The sequence below is a fragment of the Labrus mixtus genome, chromosome 12, assembly GCF_963584025.1.
Source record: "Labrus mixtus chromosome 12, fLabMix1.1, whole genome shotgun sequence".
NCBI lineage: Eukaryota > Metazoa > Chordata > Actinopteri > Labriformes > Labridae > Labrus > Labrus mixtus.
Genome location: NC_083623.1, coordinates 12,962,317 through 12,982,451, shown reverse-complemented (window position 1 = coordinate 12,982,451; position 20,135 = coordinate 12,962,317). Strand labels below are relative to the sequence as shown.

Genomic DNA, 20,135 nt, shown 5'->3' with positions numbered 1-20,135 from the left:
AAACACCACAAGAGAGAGGTGGGGGAGGAAGGAGGATTGGTGTTACCCAGTAACCTCTGTCTGCTGAACAGACAAGTGCAACTCAAGAAAGACAGAAGAGAGAGAGAGAGAGAGACACATCAGGGTGAGAGAGAGAGAGGAAGACAGGAGGGGTGAGAGAGAGACAGCAGGAGGGTGGTGTCAGAGAAAGGTCATTCAGCAGTACAGTTTGTTGAACTACGTGTTTATGTGTGCATGTGTCAGTGATGCGCGGGAACTTTACCCCATGCTAAAATCATTAGTGCCAGAAAAAACAGTCACAATAACTTGTTTACTCAGACAAGCCTCTGTCACCTTGGATTGAGTGTGTGTGTGTGTGTGTGTGTGTACATCTGTTATTGTTGTTAGAGAGTTGTGTTTGTTCAGGAGTGAGTGAAGTTTTAACTTTTCTTCCTGAGTGTTTTTATGAGCACTGAAGAGAGTTGTTTTCTTCTCTCTTTCTTTCTGTGTTTTCATTTTCCTGACTGGTTCTTCAGCATCAGCATCTACAAACTTCGTATTTGCTGCTTAATGTAAAAAGCTAAAGACTCCAGATTTTTCAGTCTCTTTTTTTTTAGGTACACTGTTCAAGCACATCAACCAATTGCAGAAGTTCAATGTCTTGCCGCTTCAATATGGCAGCAGCAGCAGCAGCATATATTTGTGCAAACAGCTATTAAATGCTGAGAATTTAAACCGTTTGTTGACAAGATGTTGCATGTAATTAGAAGGTGGGATCCCCAACTTTGCTGCCTCTATCATGTGGTTTTACCTCCTCCCCTCTCTTTGCTCGTTGATTATTCATGCCTCCCATCCTGTACATCTCCGAGAAGACCAAAGCCATCGGGTTCCCATTCACCACCTCGGTGCCACGCTTTCATTCACGGAGATATGAAGGGATGAAGCTATAAATGATAGATTTTCATTCACAGAAAAAGAGAGGGGGAGGGGGATTAAGAGGAAGCGGAGTGTAGTGTAATTATTTATGAAACTCTCATGGCTTTTTGATCCAGTTCCTGTTTGAGCTGTGTTTTATAATTGATACATTTTTGTAGACACGACGTGAAGTATAAATATAAAACATTTCTTGCTAACGGGTTCGCAACCTCTTCCTTTCACTTTAATACATCAGTATGAATTAAATAATCTGGTTTTTAGTCATTTTATATTCTTCAGTTGGTCTGATGTTGTAATGTATATGCTGTATTTCCAACTGGGACATTGGTTTCAGGAGCTTATTTTCTTACAAGTTACCTCACAGGAACAATCCTTCCTTTGTTTCTATCCGTTCACATGTTCGCTTTAGTGACTCAGTAACTACTTGTTTGGCCCTCTGTACGTTCCACCGCACCGCACACATACTTGTGCAGAGTGGTTGCGCGCGCCCACGTGTGAAACAAACACTTGGCCTTGATTTCCACGCCTCACATTTTCCTGCTTATCTCCACCTCGCAAAGGTTTCTCACCTACTAATGGGAACTCGCTTCGTTCAAGGTCAGAGACCGAACAAGACTACACAAAACAAGAGGAAAGAGAGCGGAGAGTCAAATCAATACAGGCTGGATTACATCCACAGCCACGAAAGAGTTGTTGTCTCAAATAGAGACGGGGGAATAAGAGAAAGGAAGGAGTTTTGACTTTAGGGGATCAGGTAGATTTGAGGGGGGTTTAAGGGGGTCAGCTTAGCTCTCCCTTCTGAAGTCCAATTAGAGAAATAAACTCTGAGACCTGTCAGATGAAAGGGGGAATCTGTGTGTGTTTGTGTTGAGGCACTTCGGGATTTGAACGGATGTTTGACAGACTACAATATTGAACCAAAGAGGGAGGATGGGTGCATTTTGGGAATTGATAAAAAAAAAACAGAGCAAGTGCTGGAAAGACTTGAACTTAAATTCAGCCATCAGGGTGATTTAAAAAAAAAACATATATAAAAGCCAGGGTTAGAGATTTTAAAGCTCTTGGTTGATTGGCTCCAAACTCTCACACCCTGGCTTATATTTTTGAGGCGATCCAAACAAGGTGTTAAAAACGAGACAGGGCACACAAAGAAAGGAGGAGAGCAGTGACAGGACGAAGAGTGGGAGCACCTCATCCATCTCCCTCCTTTATTACCTCTCTGCCAACTTCACCCTTGAGTCTTAATCACGTCTGGTGCAACAAGACTTGTTAATTATTCACACAGCCCCTCCTCCTAATTTCTCCTTCGTTTTCTGAGGGTCATCACCTTTTTTTTTTTTTTTTCACGTGCTGCTGGTTGTTCTACGAGAACAGATAATCATTGTCTTGCCGTGGGCCTTAAGATAACAAGGATGTGTTGAGATTTTGTGTTTGCATGCTAATAATTGCCTGAAAGTGTCATTAGTGTGATCAATTATTTAAATAATGAATCGGCTAAAGGACTTAATAATGTGCGCTGTACGCTGGCTTCATGCTATTTTTTAGGCACGGCTGAATCCCCACAGACCGATGTTTGAACTTGTGATTTCTTTTGGTTTTAGCTTGTGTTGGACTTTATTTTCCTGCAAAGAAGCTCAAAGCCTAAAGATATTTTTTTGATCTGTTTATCGTTATTTTTTTCACTTCTATCTCCGGATTTGGAGCTTCACTTCTGATACATTTAATCCACAAAGTATCTTAAGTTGTGTTGTTTACAGGGCCAATTTAGAAGTTGTTGCTCATGATTATTTTTTTGTTTGTTTGATTTGATTGTGGAGTTAAATTAGATCTTCCTCAGAGCTCCAAAGTCTCATCCACTCAGTCCACACGCTCCCTACATATGCTGCTGAGTGTAAACAGATGAAAGATTGATATTGTTTTGGGCTCAGGTCAGGGTGCTGGGGCTTCCCTCTGCGCTTGGAATGAGTGGACGGCTGTATGGACGTATGGCTGGATGGATAGATAGCTTTAATCCTGGAGGCGGCCTAGATTACAAGCGGATAGAGCTGTTGAGCTGTCTGTCACTCTGTGTGTGCGTGTACATGCATGTGTGCATGTGTGTTGACGCTGTCCTGAGAACAATAGGCTCTTTAATGAGCGTTGCTGCTCGGGCTCATGTCTGCATAAATGATCCTAATACTGTACGCGTGCCAGACAGTGTGAGACACAAGCCAAACAGAGGCTGCTGACAGAACACGAGGACTCAGTAAAGAATGAGACAAGTTTGACATATGGAGAGAGACTTTTATGAAACCTTTTCAGACTGACATATTGACCTGAGATAAATCTGTTCTTACTGTTGGTTCTATTCCTTCTAAGTTTTCTGAATCTGAATATTTGCTTGATAAATTACATATTGTTTTAATAGTTGTAGATTCATTCTTGACATATACAGTTAGGCTACTTGTTAATTGGCCTCTTCAATAGAAATGTTTAAATGTGGTGGTTAATTTGATTACTCTACAGTTTTGGTTGTGTACAGTTTACTTTTAGGTTTTTAGCATTGACTCTGGAGGACACTTGTAGCCTTCAACTAAACATTTTAATTTAAAGATATACTTGATGTTTATTGTTTATTGTAAGTGGGCTTTTAATAGAGTGACAAAAAAAACAACATGAACAAGACAGATTTCTGGTTCAAACATTAAAATAGCCCATTTCAATGTAATGTAAACGTTGTCTAATGTAACTTTACTGTTTACCTTGTACTTATGTGTGGACCTGAGCTAGTGTGGCAGCTGTTTTATACACAAGTGGAATTTTTTTTTTGCCAAATGTAGAGCTTCATAACTCGACAACAAGAAAAACAATTAATCCATCAAAAGATTCCCATTATAATCAACACACATTCACATAGTAAAATACAAACTGTTGTGTACAACACTTCAGGGTTAGACTGAAAGGATCAGATGACCATGGTCTAGTGGGAGAGAAGGGGGGGGGGGGGGGGGGGGGGGGGGGGGGAACCTTTTTACCCACAAATTCAAGGATCATTTGCAGCCCAATTCAAGCTCTTGTTGCAGCCCCCTGCCTGCCTGCCTGCCTGCCTCCCCTCCCCTCCCCTCCCCTCGCCCCTTCAACCAATTGGGCTGAAAAGAAATACGCTTGCAGAAGGAGGGGTGGCCCTGCCCTGATGGCTGTGAGTGTGTGTGTGTGTGTGAGTGTGTGTGTGTGTTTGATAGATTGTGAGGGGATCGGACAATAGGAGGATTGTATGTGATCTATATTCATGTGGCACAGATTCAGTGGCAATGTGCACACACAGCAGGCTGGTAAGAAGCTGACAGAGGAAGAGGAGTTGATAGAAAAACATCCAGCGAGATGACAGGAAGAGTTCATACTGAGAAAATTAGCACATTATTATTAAGGTCTTTTTTTTTTCCTGATTTGAGACACCTTCGAAAGCTGTATAGACATGATCTTTTGAGTCCTTCTCAACGTGATATTCATTCTTTTACTCACCGTAAGATGCTTCAGAAGAGCTCAATGGGATAAATGTCAGTGCTTTAGTGTTTTGTTTTGATGTTTCCCGCTGGCATCGCATTTTGCATGCAGGTGGAAGCTTAATCCTCCTGAGAAAAAGAAGCTGAACATGTTATTTTAGGGATGTATAAGCCTCTCCTGTCGGGGGTGACTTATAGTTTAATTAGATGCATGAATATTCCCACGATGGGTCTGTCATGGTGTTGAAGAGCTGCAACACACTGATTACTTTTGCGAGAGCAGGGCAGAGTAGGAAGTGGGGAAAGGAAAACAAATGAAGAGTGATGGAATGAAATGAGAGCAAAACAGTACAAGCGTGCCTGTTCTTTCCAATAAAGTGTGTTTAACTTTCGGCTATATTCTGAGTCCCGCTGAGAAAGAGAAGAAAGAGAGTGTGGAGAGGGAAAGACAGCGCGAGAGAGAGAACAACTGATGATGAGAAATAAAGGGAGAGGCAGCCAGAACTCCTTGGTAACCAAAGCACAGAGGAGCAGAGGGGCCGGTCCTTCACCCCTCCCGCTGTGTGTGTGTGTGTGTGTGTTTCTGCGAGTGTGTGCGTGTGTGTGTGTGTGTGTCTCTGAGGACTGGACAGCCTGAGGGAGGAGTGTCAGGCTGTGTGTGTGTTTAGAGAGAGAGAGAGAGATAGGGGTAGAAGCTTATTGTCAACGCAGTAGACGCTCACACACTCTTAAACCAAGCCGACGAGAAGTGAGAATGTGAGCAGAGGAGAGCTGACGGCAGCACTCCCTCAACCTGTCTTCTTCCGCCTTCATTCCTTGGATTTTATTTTGTAATTTTTGGTGCCTTTTATAAGAGCACTTTCTTTTTGAAGAATACTCTCGAGCGGAATAATGGTGTTTATCGGGACCTCGTTAAAATCTGTGATTAAATACTTCAAAAGGAAGGGTAAGATATGTTTGTTTGTTTGATATTGAGTCAACACTGGCAAAAATAGTCTAAGGAATCTCCACTATTTTGCATCCTTTTTATTAGAATTTCATTTCCATATAAGTTTCTGATTTTCCCAAATGTGTTCCAATTGTTTCCGCAATTTTTAACGTCAGTTGCTTAATTTAAGGTTTTTAAAAGTGGGCACATGCCAGCTTTAAAGAGTTTCCTATCATTCTATTAGAACGACTTCCTGTGGGCATATTTCTCACACTGTTGCCCCTGCTGAGCCCAGAGACAACCCTCTGTTGCACCCTGTTACCAGGTAACCACAGGAACAAGACTTCACAGAGCCGACAACTAGTAGCACTAAATAACCGAACAGCGTTTCTCAGTGTGGCAGCTGGTAGCACTTTTTTTTTATATAAGAGCTCAGAAATAAATGAGCTTATTTGAGCTTGATATGAAATCAATCTGTACAGGTGTGTGTGCTATGCATGAACTGATTGTAGTACGATGAGAAAATGCTTCAAGGCTGTTCAGTCCAATGGCTATTAAGCATGTGGGGATATTTAACAAAGAGCTACTTGATGCAGAGCAAGCTGATAATCTCAGGTGTATTAATAGCTTGTATTAGTGTGTGAATGTGTGCATTGCAGTCAAGGTTGATGTGATAATATTAATCATTAGCCAGCAGTTGTATTACTCAGCTCATCTACACATATACCTGCATTTTGCTCCTCATCTGAGACATTCATACTAATTGGGGCTAATAAGCTGATATTTTGCATCATAACTTTTTTTTCCCAGAAGTTTTTATGGTTTAAAAATGATCAAATAGGGCATGAGGATACCCTAAAATAATTATTCCAAAAGTATGACTAAATGAAACAAAAAAAAGTAAATACATTTTTAAAAATACACTTTTTTTTTTTGCGTTTGTTACCCCTGGATGACCTAACTGTTTGCTATATCTCACTTGACCTGACCCAAGCCTAAAACTGACCCTTACTAAACAGGAAGTTGTATCAAGCGTGAAAGTCAATCGTGTATGTGCTGGTGGTCGATCAGGGACCCAGTTCAGGATTTACAGTGTCAATACATCTTGATCACAGTTATTGATCATCAGCAGCGTAGCTTTGCTGTGTGCGTTTGTGCTTGCTGATACATTAAACAGAGATATCTGTGGGGAACTTTTGTGTTTTTCAGCTCTGATGCTGTTTGTAGCCTGTTTGCTCTCAGTCTGCGTTTGTTATTGGGCCTAGGGGGGCCGGAATGTCAACGGACACAGGGATTAGTAGACTTCTGAAAGACTTTCGCGCCACAATCCAGTGTGTGTGAGGGGCTAGCGGTTATTGTGGCTCTGAAAGGCCTGATGTGGAGACTGATGCTGAGGGACAATACAGGCTTTTGTGCCCCACGTCCTTGGTCTCCTATAGCCTGACTGAGGTCTATTCAGACCCCAGGGTCAGAGAGGAGGGTGGGGGAGGGGCTACCTGTGCTGCGTGTGTGGGTGAGAAAGAAATCTAAAGAACTGGATCAGATTAAACAATTATTTAACCCCAGCTGTTTGAAAAAATAAAATATTAATACATATCTGGGGCCTTTCTCATATGAAGTTTTTGTAACTTTGGAACCAAACAAAAAAGAAGCATGATTTTCTTCACTTCACATTTCAAATATTACCTTTTATTGACCTGTGTGTGTGCGTGTTTCAGTCTAGTGCAATGCTCCGGTCCAAACTTGTGTTCAGAGGAGTTTTGCCTCGTGATGTATTTGATCGATTATTCTGAACAGCGCAGGCACGCTGGAAGACAACATGTGTGACAACACGGGTGGACAAACACAACTGATGATAACCAACTTGTCCAGGAGTTTGGGACCAACAAATAATGTAGACATGTTGCGTCAAGAATAAGCCAATTTGGGGTTTGTTTTGGATGAAATTGCTACGGTCAAAGTGAACTCTGAACTTGGATTTTCCACGTGATTCCTTATTTCTTCACCTCCATGCATTGTCCTTTTTTGTAAAACCTTGATGATATTTTTTTAAGCTCAGTGATAACTAATTTCAAACCATGGCTTTCTGTCCATCCAGAAAAGTCCTGCAATAAATCTGTAAAGGAGGCCCAACATTATGCTGTGTGATTTAAAAATACTTTTCAGTGTCGAAAGGTTAATTTCATCTGCATTCTTACACATGTTTTTTTTTTTTTTTTTTTTTTCATCCTTTGTACTTAAAACACGACAACTTGAAACAGTGCCTGGTTCATTTAAGTACACGTCGTGTTGACGTCATAACACTCAAATAGTTGCGTGTGGACAACTTGGACACTTCTTAGTCTCAATGGATACCAGATAAGCTATATCAGGGAAGGGGAAGATATGGCACGAACCCAAATCTAATCACTAACTTGCATGAAACTGTCCGCCTGGTTTCAATTGGCAAATGCTGCAAACGTCACGCATTATACGATGTACTTTATGGAGGGCACAAATAGGAGTATCTGAATCAAGACAAGGCTAATGTGTGATAGTTTTACTGTTCTATGAAACAAATCTGTAGGTGTAAAGGTAGCAGCAAAAAAAACGTTTTGTAACAGAGAAAGTGGGGACATGAATAAATACAATGAGCCCTTAACTGTAGAAGTAGTTAGTCACTCCTGAATCAAACTAAACTATATTCAAGGTTGCTCGACTCACTTGTGAACATTTTCTAGTCACATGTAACAAAGTTGCACTGGTCACAGAAGGGCTTTTGCCACGTCGTAGCATATCAGCAGATATGTGTCTATCAAAGTGGTTACACACTGTCTCACACTTTCTCTAACGACCTATTTGTAGTGATAGACCCCAGCCCCACCTCCACCTCAGAGGCCTTCTGTCCTCCCCCCCCTGCTCGCTCATACATACACACTCACTTTGCATTCTACTACGGCTCATTAGCAGCTGTGAAAAAAGCACTCAAACAAAAACAATCAACACTGTCCCAGCCTTCCCCTTCCTCCCATTCCTCCAAACCCTCAGTCCCAGTCAGATGGACACGGTGTGCTGGTCAGGACAGGGGCAAACTTAAAGCAGTCTTAACTAACATCGGGGCTAAATGGAGATAGTCCTACATCCACGATCACCAACCTTAGCTTGGATACGCTCACTTGGTAAGCCTAACTTTTGGAAAGTGTGAATGTTGTTTGATTAAGAGTTGCTAACAAATGCTGCTTAGGATTGAGCTTCAATTCCTGGATCATGCACATTTAAAGGAACTACCAGTTACTATGGAAACAAGGAAAAGCTCAACAGTGTTTTGTTGATATTTTGGATGTCTGGCTGAGAGAAGTGCTTTAAAAACAACAAAGGAAACGGTTTGATTATCTGTCTTGCAAACAGAAAACATACTGAAATAGACTGTCTCACCGAGCTTCACATGTTGATCAATTTTTTTTTTAAATCTAGCTAATGTCAAACCCCCTGAATGAGAGCTTGTGTTGTTGTATTGTCTTATTGTTACTCAGACTGAAGGACAAGTATGCCAGCTAAAAAGTTAGCGTTTAAAACTTTCTGCAGTCGTCTTGACTCCCTTACCTTGATACAATGTGGTTTGTTTTTCCCTCCATCTGACTCTGACTCCTCCCCATGACTTGTGTGGCCCGCTCGTGTGATGTTGCAGATACGTGCCATGTTGTCCCGTGTGTAGAGTGACACCTTCATGCAAAGCACCCAAAGCTACTTCCCCTTCCTTCCTCAATTAAATACAAACAGATTTCTCCAGTGGCCGATGCTGCTTACGCAGGACTTTTTTTTTTTTCTTTCTTCTGCTCTTGAAATCAAAGCAAGAAGAGAATCAAACTGATGTTGCTGTGAATTCTCTTTCAAGACATGTAGAATTTTCTAACTCACAAACTGAACCCTACGACTTGATCTTTGTTTCTGCAGCGGTGTCTAACCTCGACGAGGAGAGCAAGTGGACGGTTCATTACACGGCTCCGTGGCATCAGCAGGAGAACGTCTTTCTACCGGGCAGCAGGCCGCCCTGCGTAGAGGATCTGCACCGGCAGGCCAAAGTCAACCTCAAGACCGCCCTGCGAGGTAAGGATCTAAACCAACGAGATGTGTTTATTAGATATGATGTGGCTAATGAAACGTTTTCAACAATTAGGACGTAGTTAGACGTATTTTTCCTTTTTGAATCTTCGAAAACCCAGAAAGATTGAATACAGGATGATATGATTATCTATGTGACGCTTGTATTGATCTTTCAAATCCATGTCGGCTGAAATATCAAAAGGATAAACACAGCCCTAGTGGGAATATTTCCTTTTAACTCACACATGTTGTAGCCTCATCGTAAAGATCAGCTGTGTTTGATGACAACACTGTAAAAATGTACAAAGCTGTCATCTGTGTTGAGTCGAAAGTTTAGCCAACAACACAACAGTGTGTGATCCCTTTCATCCTGTTTGTCCAGTACGAGTGGAGGAAGAAAAAAAAAACGGACACGGCCTTGTTGTCAAACAAACACGAAAGTCAAGTTACAACAGAGTGACAACTTTTTGATGCTCTGAACAACTTTCCCAGAACAGGAAGTGTGAACACAAGTAAACAGTGTCACCAGTTTCTGTGAGAATCTCTGGGAAAGTCGTGTTTTTCACCCTGTTCTCAGATAACACTTGGACAGACAGGTGAGAGAGAGAGAGAGAGAGAGAGGGTTGTAAAGTGTGTAAATGTGTGTTTAAGCGTGTGTGCATGTTGGTGGATGTGTTATAGGAAAGGATCGTTTATATACTGAGCTGTCCTTGTGTCAGCAGATAAAAGACAGACTGATAAACAGGGAGAGGCCGGTTGTAATCTGATGCTTTCGGTGTAAAGCGTTAGTCACCTGATATAAAACACACCCACTTACACACTTACACACACACACACACACCTACCTTTATCTTCCCTATAGTTCGACCCCTGTGCTGTTTTTGCAACATCCTACTTCCTGCAACATTCATGTATCTAGGTACACAAACAAGCAGACAACACCTGGGACGTTGTATTATTCAGTCCCCCACCTTTCATCCTGTCACCATCCTATCATCCTGTCACCACCACCCTGCCCCAGGGGTCCTAACTGAAAGGCGACAGGTGTCCAGTGAGAACACCTGTTCTGCCAGAGCCTTACGTGTGCTTAAGTTCTTATAAACCCCCAGGATACCGAGTGGTTACGAGTTTAAAACATCTCAGTAAACCCCAGGGCTAAAAACATTTTATTGTTAACATAATGAAAAGTAACTGTTCTCACTATAACACCTTGGTATCATTTAAGTTTCCATAAGTCACATACTGTATATGTAAAAGGGTGAAATTGTGAAGGCATCAAAATAAGAACACATTTGTTTGTTATTGGTATTCCATGTTTTGCAAAACAATCAAAAACGTCTTCTTCAGGATTTGAAATACTTGTATTTAGTTTTCTTTTTAAAAACGCTTAATATGTGTAATTGTACTGTCATAATATTTATATTAGAAGACCGACATAGAGCTTGTCTATGACGCTTTATTTCCTAAAAAATATCATGATAATATGCCAAATCTCGCTCTCATACCCTGATGTGATGTAGAAATAATTACATTTTTGCTCGGTTCTTATTAGAAGTTATTTCAGGAGGTTAAAACAGACTCATCTGCAGCTCCCATGCGCATGTAAACAAGTTCCACCAGCACAAGCATAGCAAGGTGTTTTGGCCCTGCAAAACCACACAATCAATAACCAATCAGATGGCAATGTGCATCCAGTCTGTGTTGCCTCACATACTCACATGGGTTTCAGCGTGTGTTGAGCATCGAGGCTTTTGCAGGCGGCTGGCGAGTTTTAGAAAACGTGCCGGCAGGTCGAAACACATCAGAGAAGTTACATAAGAGTCATCTGATTATTGTCAATACCATCCTTAAAGATTATTAAAAGAGTTATGGCTGGCATACAATGATTCCTTTGGTCACTATTAAGTTTGTAGGCTGAAGATGAAATAGGCTGGAATAAAATAAATGACTGTCAGGCTCCTGCTGGAGAGTGAAACAGCAAATCAGACAGTTTGTCCTCATCATTATATAATCATTATCCAATCTTATCCCCTTTAGCTTATCAATAACAATTAAGTTGACTGGCTTTAAAATGTATGACACATCTTTTTAACTACTGCTCATCTTAGTCATACAGCCCTTAATCTTGACTCTCCTTAAGTTTGACATTCACTTCTTTCTGCTTCCAAAAGTGGCCAAGGTCATCCCTTTTTTCATGTTCAGTGAAATACTAGACACAAAACAGTTATATATGACGGTTTCTATACCAAGGAAGGGGGACACAGTGGAGGTCATTTGGTTACCACACAGTGGTAATGACATAACCAGGAGCAAATTATACAAGAACATGTATTTCTTTTTATCTTTCCACATTGTATTATTCTGCCACTCAAGTGGGAATCTTATCTGTAGCATTAAAGAAACTTTAATTTGCACAAACCCAATTTGCTAATTGGATTATTATACCTCTTTAGAATATAAATTGATGCACCCTGTTAATATCATAATAGGATTTTGGTCCTTGATGTAATTCATTGTCTTTACTTTTCCCTCTCTCGTGCCACTTACTGGTCCTCTTACCTTGATTTCTGCCTGGCAACAAGCAGCCCTGAGCTCATCAATGCTTATTTATCAACCCTAACCAATCACGCCGCACCAACCGTCTCATCAGCTCAGCTCCCCGCCATGATCCTCATTACCATCACACTTTCTGAATCCCTTCTTCCACACCGCTACCACATCAGCCTGGTGTTACAGTAGCTGCCTCTGCCAACCCCATTAGGATCTCATTAACTGACAGTATTATACATGCACCAGTGTCTCTCCACAGAGATGGGCTGTAATTAGCTACACAGATACACATGGCACATTAAAGGATCAAAAGCAGCATCTCAGAGGTGCCTGTCCGGGGGGGGGGGGGGGGGGATGTACATGTGTGTGCTGGGATTCACATGTCATTCACAAAATCACAATCTGAAAAAGCACTTAAAGGTGGAAGATAAAAGACCAGGGAGGTTTTTACATTTATATGAATGAGGAATAAAACATAAAGACAAAAATGGTTTGATTAGTTCAAATTCAAGTCTAACAGAAATATCTCTATCTGTGAGGTTGCCTACATGAGCAAGCCACTCTACTATGTGCTTTAGTTTAAGCTGTAAAACTACAGGAATATAATTAGCTATCAAAGGATTAGACAAAGGATGCATCAGTAGATATTTGAAGAGTGAAAAACACAGAAATGATGTGCTGAATGCTCCCTGTGAGAGAGGCAGGGCGGGGGGGGGGGGGACTGTCCTGCCATCTGTGTGTGACAGAATGAAACTGATACCCCCCTCCTTTTTAGACACACAAACACTCAGTTTTGTGTATACTCACATGGGCATACACACATACATCACAGCCCCTTCACAGCAGGTGGTGGCGAGGGGAGGTGTGAGCAACGCTTGGCAGCATCCAACAGGGATGACAGTCACGTGAATGGCACACTGACAAGGATCAGAGCAATCCAAATCGTTCTTTTTATTCTTGTCTGTATTTATCGTTTTCCTTTATCTCTGTCCTGCAGAATGCGACAAGTTGAGGAAAGATGGTTTCCGGAGCTCGCAGTACTACTCTCAGGGTCCCATCTTTACTGACCCCGCAGAGTCCACCGTCAGCATGCAGGACGAGGAAGATGATGAAAATGATAAAAAGGTAAATGAACACAAACACTCCAAAGTAACTCGTTAAACAGTCACACAAAATGTTGTGTACAAACACAATCAGGAACTGTATGAAGAACAAATCTGGTGCTGGTTCAGCTTCATGGCAGCTTGAACTGTGTCACACTGCCCTCTAGTGGTCAAATATTAAAATACACTCATTCCTTAGTTTAATCAGGTCTTTGTAAATGACTACAACATGTTTATTTTGTCAACATATAACACAAGAGTGCCTGGAAATAAGATTGTCCTCTCTGGTTTCATTGTGCTCACTGATATCATCTTATAATCAAATGCTTATAGTACAAGTACATAGAGCACTAAGCGAACACTTTACATTTTGAGACTCAGTATCAATTAGAAGAAAACAAACACGTTAGATTGAGAGTTCAAGTCAGTCTGTTTATATTTCGTGTCATCTATCTCTTACCTTTCATGCATTTTCAGGCAGAGCTAAGTGTAAAGCGTGAGTAAACACATGCTGGCTCTTGTTGGTTCTCCATTACACTTGTTTTTCCTCTACACTTGGTGGGGCTGTTGTTCCACCACTTCCACCGAAGTGTAATTTCATAGTAGGGTGACAAGAGGAGAGAAAGTCATACAGCGACAGAGAGAGAGAGAGAGAGAGAGAGAGAGAGCGAGCGAGCGAGCGAGGCAGAGATGAAGAAAACAAACACAGACTACATAGCTATCATTTATTGCTCTTTTAGCTGGCAGACCATTAGTGTGAAGTGAAGCGTAAATGACAGCCAGATAGCCTCCTGTTTTCTCATTCTTTATAGTTTACACACAATGTGATGTGAAGGGGTCCTGAAAGACTCTCTATAATTATCCAGGTCTCTTTCCCCCCCCTTAAGCCCATTGATGCCAGCCTGGCTTGAACCTTGAAGTATATTACATGCTATTGTCTTTCTTAACTGTGCGCTCCTACATGTCCTCGGCTGTCTTTTAAAATTCTGCACACTCACCACTACTCCCTTCAACACCAGCCAATACCACCCGCCTTTCTTTTTTTCTTTCTTCCTTCCTTTCTGCCTTCCCTCCCCTTTCCTCTGTTAGTCCCCCATTCTCCTCTCTTCCCCATCAGCTCCTGTTGTCCAGAGACCAGTGAGTCTAACTTCACCTGACAGCAGCCTCAAAAGGAGAAACAAAGCTCCTTGTGGAGCCACAATGATGCAAAATATAAGGCCATGCTTGCCAACAAACTACTGCATAGATTCTGTCTTTGAATCCTCTTCTGTTGTCCCCCATATTCATCCATCGATCCGTGGTTCGTGTCAAAGCACTTGTTATCACTTTTACCAGCCAGAGTGAAGTTTAAGAACTTTTAAATAGACAGTGGTGGACATGATGAGGAACTATTGCTGTATTGTTTTTTTTGGGGCAGCTTTATTCTCGCAACTTTCAGTCTCTTCAAAATGATAAAACTGAGGAGTTTTCCCATTTTGCAATGTTTCCTTCCTGTTCTAGATCGAAGCATTCAAAGTGAAATCTGATGTCTATGCTCTTGGGATTTATTTGGGATTAGTTATGTCCACTCTGCTTTAAATCCCACTTGTGTTTACTCAGATGGGCATGGACATCAAATTTCAGATGGACATTGAGAAAACTGGATTTTTTTTCCCCTCTTGTGCTGATGGCTAACAGCTGATTTTCAAACCTGAATGCGGCAGTAAAACCTTGTTTTCTGTTATCTCTCTGCAGTAAATTCTCCTTCAGGATGAGAAACTGTTAGTGTGTGAATACAGTTTTAATGCATGAGTGATTCTCTTTCTCTCTCTCTCTCTCTCTCTCTTCTCGCTGTTGCTCTCTTGCGTTTATCCTGCCATCTCCGAGCGGTCTGCCGGTGTACTCTGATAGCTGTTTGTGTGCGAGCCAGTGTTTCCATTTGGGTTTGATTGATCGTGAAACATGTTTATAGCACCACGGGCCTCTAAAGGTCACAGCAGTCTGATATATTGAAGTCTGTTTGTGCGTGTCAGTATAGCAAATGCAATCTGCCAGTTACAGTTTTGGACAATTAAGTTTTACTCGACTTAATCCCCCCTTATATTTACTTCTTTTGTGTTGACATTTTACCTAAACTTTTATATGCATGAGTTCTGTGCTCTGATTCAATATGACTGCACCTTTGTTTTCCATTACCTTTCATCAACTCACATTGTGTTTCATCTATCTCACTGCTGTCATTCTCTTTCCCTTTCTTTTTCCCCTCCTGTGTCCTTTCTTGTCACTCTTATTTTATTCCTTCTCTCCTTTTTTTCCTGTTACCTTTCTTATTCACTTCAGTCCTTTGTCCTCTTCTTTCATTTTTGAACAAAGAGCTGGTGTGCTCAAATCAAAAAAAACTCTCCAATCACTGTCAACCAGTGTCAACCCAAAGTGATTACTGTATGCATGAAAGTGTCAGCACCCGTTATGAAACATGAAACCTTTAATGAGGAAAATTGAAAGCGTTTGAAAAAGATGGATTTTGTCCGAGTTCAACGCTTCAGTCAGCGTTTTACAGAAGAATGTGAGTGTGACGCCTCTTGAAAAGTCGCACCAGGTGACTTAGCGGTGACAATTAAATAAAAAATGGGAGAAAAAAATGCCACTGAGATGAAAATGAAGAAAGAATAATATCTCAAAGGAAACGAGAAATGTGGATTGAAAGGGAAAACAAGCTGCAAAACAAGTTATGTTCCTCTCTGTTGTCACTGTAGATATTTTTCATGTCAACCACATAGATGACCAGCACAAATGTATATTTACACCAGAAAAACATATTCATCATAAAACACATCTAATATTGCAGGGAAAATCCAGCTCCTCATTCAAGCTCCTTGGAATCTCCAATTGAAGTTAATAAATCCAGTAGGCCTCAAGAGTCCTCACATAGTCACAAACCTCTTTTTTTTAACCATATTATGTCTTGTTACAGCACTCATCATGTTTTATTTTGTATTCAGTCCACAGCTTCGTCAGCAGAAGACAACAAATCCCAGCTTTCCATGAGACCCCATACCCCGCTGGGAGGTAGTGAAGGAGGGGACGGGTCAGAGGTTGACGGACAGGTGGGATGGAACAAGTCTGCGCCCCTCCCCACCCCAGAGGAGAAGATGAGGCAGACCGCCAAGGCCGTGCCCACAGACATAGTTGCCATCAACGTCACAGGTATGACCTCTTAGTCATCCCTTTCTCCATCTCTCAATCATTAGTGTGTCAATCTGTCCCCATCAGTGTCAGTAGTGGAAAACAGATTTCCTGATCATCTAGATCCGTAGATACAACTCTAGTTAGAAGTACTTTGAGTTCATTCTGCTCTGACTCATCTCTGGTCATAATCTGCAAAACAACATTCACACGTTTGTTTTGTTTGTCTAGTTTGTTGTTTATTTGTCTGGATTTTTCTGACGTTTTTGGACCTTTTTTCTGGATTTATTTTTGCAATGTCGTAGCTTCATGTCCCGCTTAACCCTAGTTTAGGAAAGTGTTTAGCTTAGCATGTAAGCATGCTGTTATTTGCTAAGTCCTGCTAAACACAACGCACATCTGAAGCTGATGAGAATGTTGTTAATCGTTCAAGTCTAAGTGTTGGACAAATTGACATTTTGGCCTAATGGTGGCGCTATATTCACACTAAAGGGAACATGAATGTGTGTGACAAATTTCATGACAATCCCACCTTTACTTCAGATATTTCAGTTGGGTGTACAATCCTGGTCGTGACTAGAGCCACGGGGTTAATTTGCTGATAAAAAAAAAAACTACCGTCTTAACTTTTGAACATCTTGTGATTTTATTGGTCCTCTCATTCAATGCTCAACAACGCAGAGAAATGGGAAGTGATCCAACAAGCATAATGTCAGACTGGTCCTTTAATCAACCCTCTGTGGCCGAGTGGGTATAGACTAATCAATTACTGTATCCACTCATCCACTGAGAAAAAAACTGCATGTGTCAGTCATGGATGTCTGACTCTCCTCCTCCTCCACCACCACTGTGTGTATTCCCCCCTCCCTCTATGCTGCTCAGAGACTGACCTTCACCTTCCTTTCTGCGTGTGTGAGCGGCTGTTTGTGTGTGAAAATGGTTTGACAGCTTATCCAAGGGTCAAGGCTTTTTTTCACTCACTTTATGTCAGATCACCGGGTGTATGACAGACGAACACAGCGAGACGTGTTCATGCAATTCCCTTGTTAGCATGTCACATTCTTCAGTGCTTTCTGCCACACAGAAGCCACACACATATATTAGGATTGAGCATCTTATTCTGAGAGTTCAGATCATTTATAGTTGACTATGTGGCTTGTCTGACTTCTCACTCATATGACTTTATATATACTCAAGCCAGATATCCTATATAAGGTGTAGATAACAAATGAGCAACAGCACCAGACTAAAATAATCATAGTTCAGAAACTATATCTGAGTTTTACAGTTTTCAAATCCAATATAACTCCAGTCCCATCATCCTTTGGCACTAATGAGAGCTTAATGTGGTCCCACTCCACACAAATCACTGTAGACTTCATCTCCTGTCACTTTAGATTACTCAGCGAGACAGAGTTAAAACACACACACACACACACACACACACACACACCCACACACTCAGAAGGTCCCTGGTCTCCCCCTGTGTCTGTCACTGTAAGGGCAATGTGATAGACAATATCTGCTCCCATATCAATTTCTATTTCCCTAACGGCTGCAGGCTTTCACCAGCTAGCCAAACAGCGGAAAGAGGAGCAGATATGTGTATATCGTTATACCCTCAGGAAAACTGGACAGAGAGCGAGGGAGAGAGATACTGAGGAGACTTAAAGATAAGATGCAGTCGTCTTTGTGGGACACACTATTTATCGCTGGTGTGGGTGTTTTCTTTTTATAGCTGCAGAGAGCGACATTGCAGTTACAGTTTTCAAAAAAAAAATTTGCAAGGGTTCAGTGAGATAAAGAGTATTCATTAATCTATCTTTTCTCACTAAATATTAGCCTAAGCTATCTTTAGATCTGCATAAACTACTGGTTATGAACTTATTTTGTTATCAAATTTGAAGCACATAGTAGTGTGTGTGTGTGTGTGTGTGTGTGTGTGTGTGTGTGTGTGTGTGTGTGTGTGTGTGTGTGTGTGTGTGTGTGTGTGTGTGTGTGTGTGTGTGTGTGTGTGTGTGTGTGTGTGTGTGTGTTTGTGTGTGTGCGCGCACTTGCATGCTTCAACTCCTGTCTATTGCACGTGTGTATTTCTTTGATAAGAGCATGAAGCATGAACCATACATCTCACATGTGTCACATGTATGTTTACACCTGAGCTACCTGAGTATACAGGGTTGAAAAAGTAACATTAACCATCAGCCAAAAAAAAAAAAGGTTTTCTTTGCCAAGCTCTTACTTTAAATATTTTGAGTTGTAAGGCTAAAAACAGATGAATAGATATTTGTTTGCATTTTAGCTGGTGGATAAAGAGGTTAAAGGGTCACATCCATCAAGTAGCAGTATAACATTTGCTCAATTTCCTCCAATGTTCTAATGCAATGCAGTTGTTGTTGTTAAAGTATAGAGGAAATATTTTCCTCCTCAACTCTGCCTCCACCCAATGAAATGGAGATCATTGGAAAGTTATCACAGGCATTCTAAGCATTAATCAATTACATAAAGATTCCACAGTAAGGTCTTAAATCATTTTAGGATCCACTTATAGATATTAATAGAGATTTGTTATGTTAAGAGTTCATGTTTTAAAAAATGTATCGGCTGATTTTTATTTTCTTTAACTCTCAAAAATCCACATGGCTAACAACCTTAAAAATGTCAGTAATGGTTGAGCTGCAGTTTTCCAGAGAACTACTGTTTTAGTTTCTATGAAAACTGCGGACGGTGTGTCCTATGTGAGGACTCACGGAGACAGGTTCTGTTAAGATGAAAAAGATAAAATATGATATTTTAAAACTGAAAAGTTAAATGTAAACTATCTGCATATCTATAACTATCTACATGGTTGTATGCCATTTGGGGGAAATTAGAAGATGTTTTGATAAAATTAGGTTGGACTGACCCGATATGTTTCTCTCCCTGGTTTTGCATGTTAAAAAAAAAAAAAAAAACAATTCTGCATGTTGTTGAGTTTGTTCCCTCTGACTAACCCACTGCTGTTTGCCTGTGTGTCCGCCTGCCTTGCTCTCGCCCTCCCGGCTAACAGGGGCAGTGTTTGACCGACAGGCGAGCATCCGGCGCTCCCTCATTAACACTGACACCGTGTCCCGCCGGCCCAAGAAGGTCAAACGCAGAAAGACTATATCAGGGCTGCCTGACAACTTCAACCTGGAGCTAGGTATGGATTGCTGCGGGGCAATATGTTGCCCTCTACTGTCCACAGACCTGTACCAACACTCTGGACAAGCATCCCTCCTTCTTTCCTTACACTGACTGAATTCAGTTATTTAAATCAAACCTGTTTAATACTGAGCAGAGAATCTACTCGCTCCAGCAGTATTGTTCCAAGTAAGTCATATTTAGGGGGGAGAAAACCACATATGCAGGTCCACAGTGTTGGATCAAGGCCAAGCAGCTGTTCAGTCTCTCCCTCTTTCAGCTCTACATACCAAGTGTCCTCATTTGCTCTCTTCCACCCTGTTTTGCTGCTTCCACAGCCAAGCAGCAGCTATGGAATTCTTTTCACTAGTTCTGTGTTTTTTAATTTACATAGTTTCTTCTTTTCTAGAAACGTTTGCCTTCAAAGAATCTTATATAAGACTTTGTTGGAAAAATAAGGAAATGTAGAAGTAAAGAACAAGGGTTAGCCGCTCTTTATTACGGATGGTAACGTAATCCTTCAGGGGTCAACTTTCTTTAGCCCTTTTCAGAAAACTGTGTGTGTTAATTGTGTCTGTGCTTTAATCCTGGAGCCATATTGATAATCTAAGCTTGTATCCCATGTGTGTCTTGCTTACCAATAGGCCCCCTGATCAAGGGAACCTAAATCATCCAATAACCCTCTTTTCTGCCTCTGAGTGGGGGGGAAATAACATACATGAAGGTTTAGACGTCGCCTTCTCTGAGTTA

General features: G+C 41.3%; 1 protein-coding gene across 7 annotated transcripts in view; it reads left to right on the top strand.

Moving 5' to 3' along the window:
* Nucleotides 1–20,135, top strand: part of nhsl1b (NHS-like 1b) — a 103,148-nt gene that overhangs the window by 72,007 nt on the left and 11,006 nt on the right. For 5 of the 7 annotated variants that reach the window (XM_061052056.1, XM_061052057.1, XM_061052061.1 and 2 more), the window contains exons 2-5: nucleotides 9,259–9,411; nucleotides 12,956–13,083; nucleotides 16,043–16,247; nucleotides 19,273–19,404. In XM_061052056.1, the coding sequence (XP_060908039.1) occupies nucleotides 9,259–9,411; nucleotides 12,956–13,083; nucleotides 16,043–16,247; nucleotides 19,273–19,404 (618 nt within the window). Of the gene's footprint in view, nucleotides 1–5,065; nucleotides 5,344–9,258; nucleotides 9,412–12,955; nucleotides 13,084–16,042; nucleotides 16,248–19,272; nucleotides 19,405–20,135 lie in introns of those variants that run through there. The other 2 variants (XM_061052059.1, XM_061052058.1) reach the window with 2 other exon arrangements.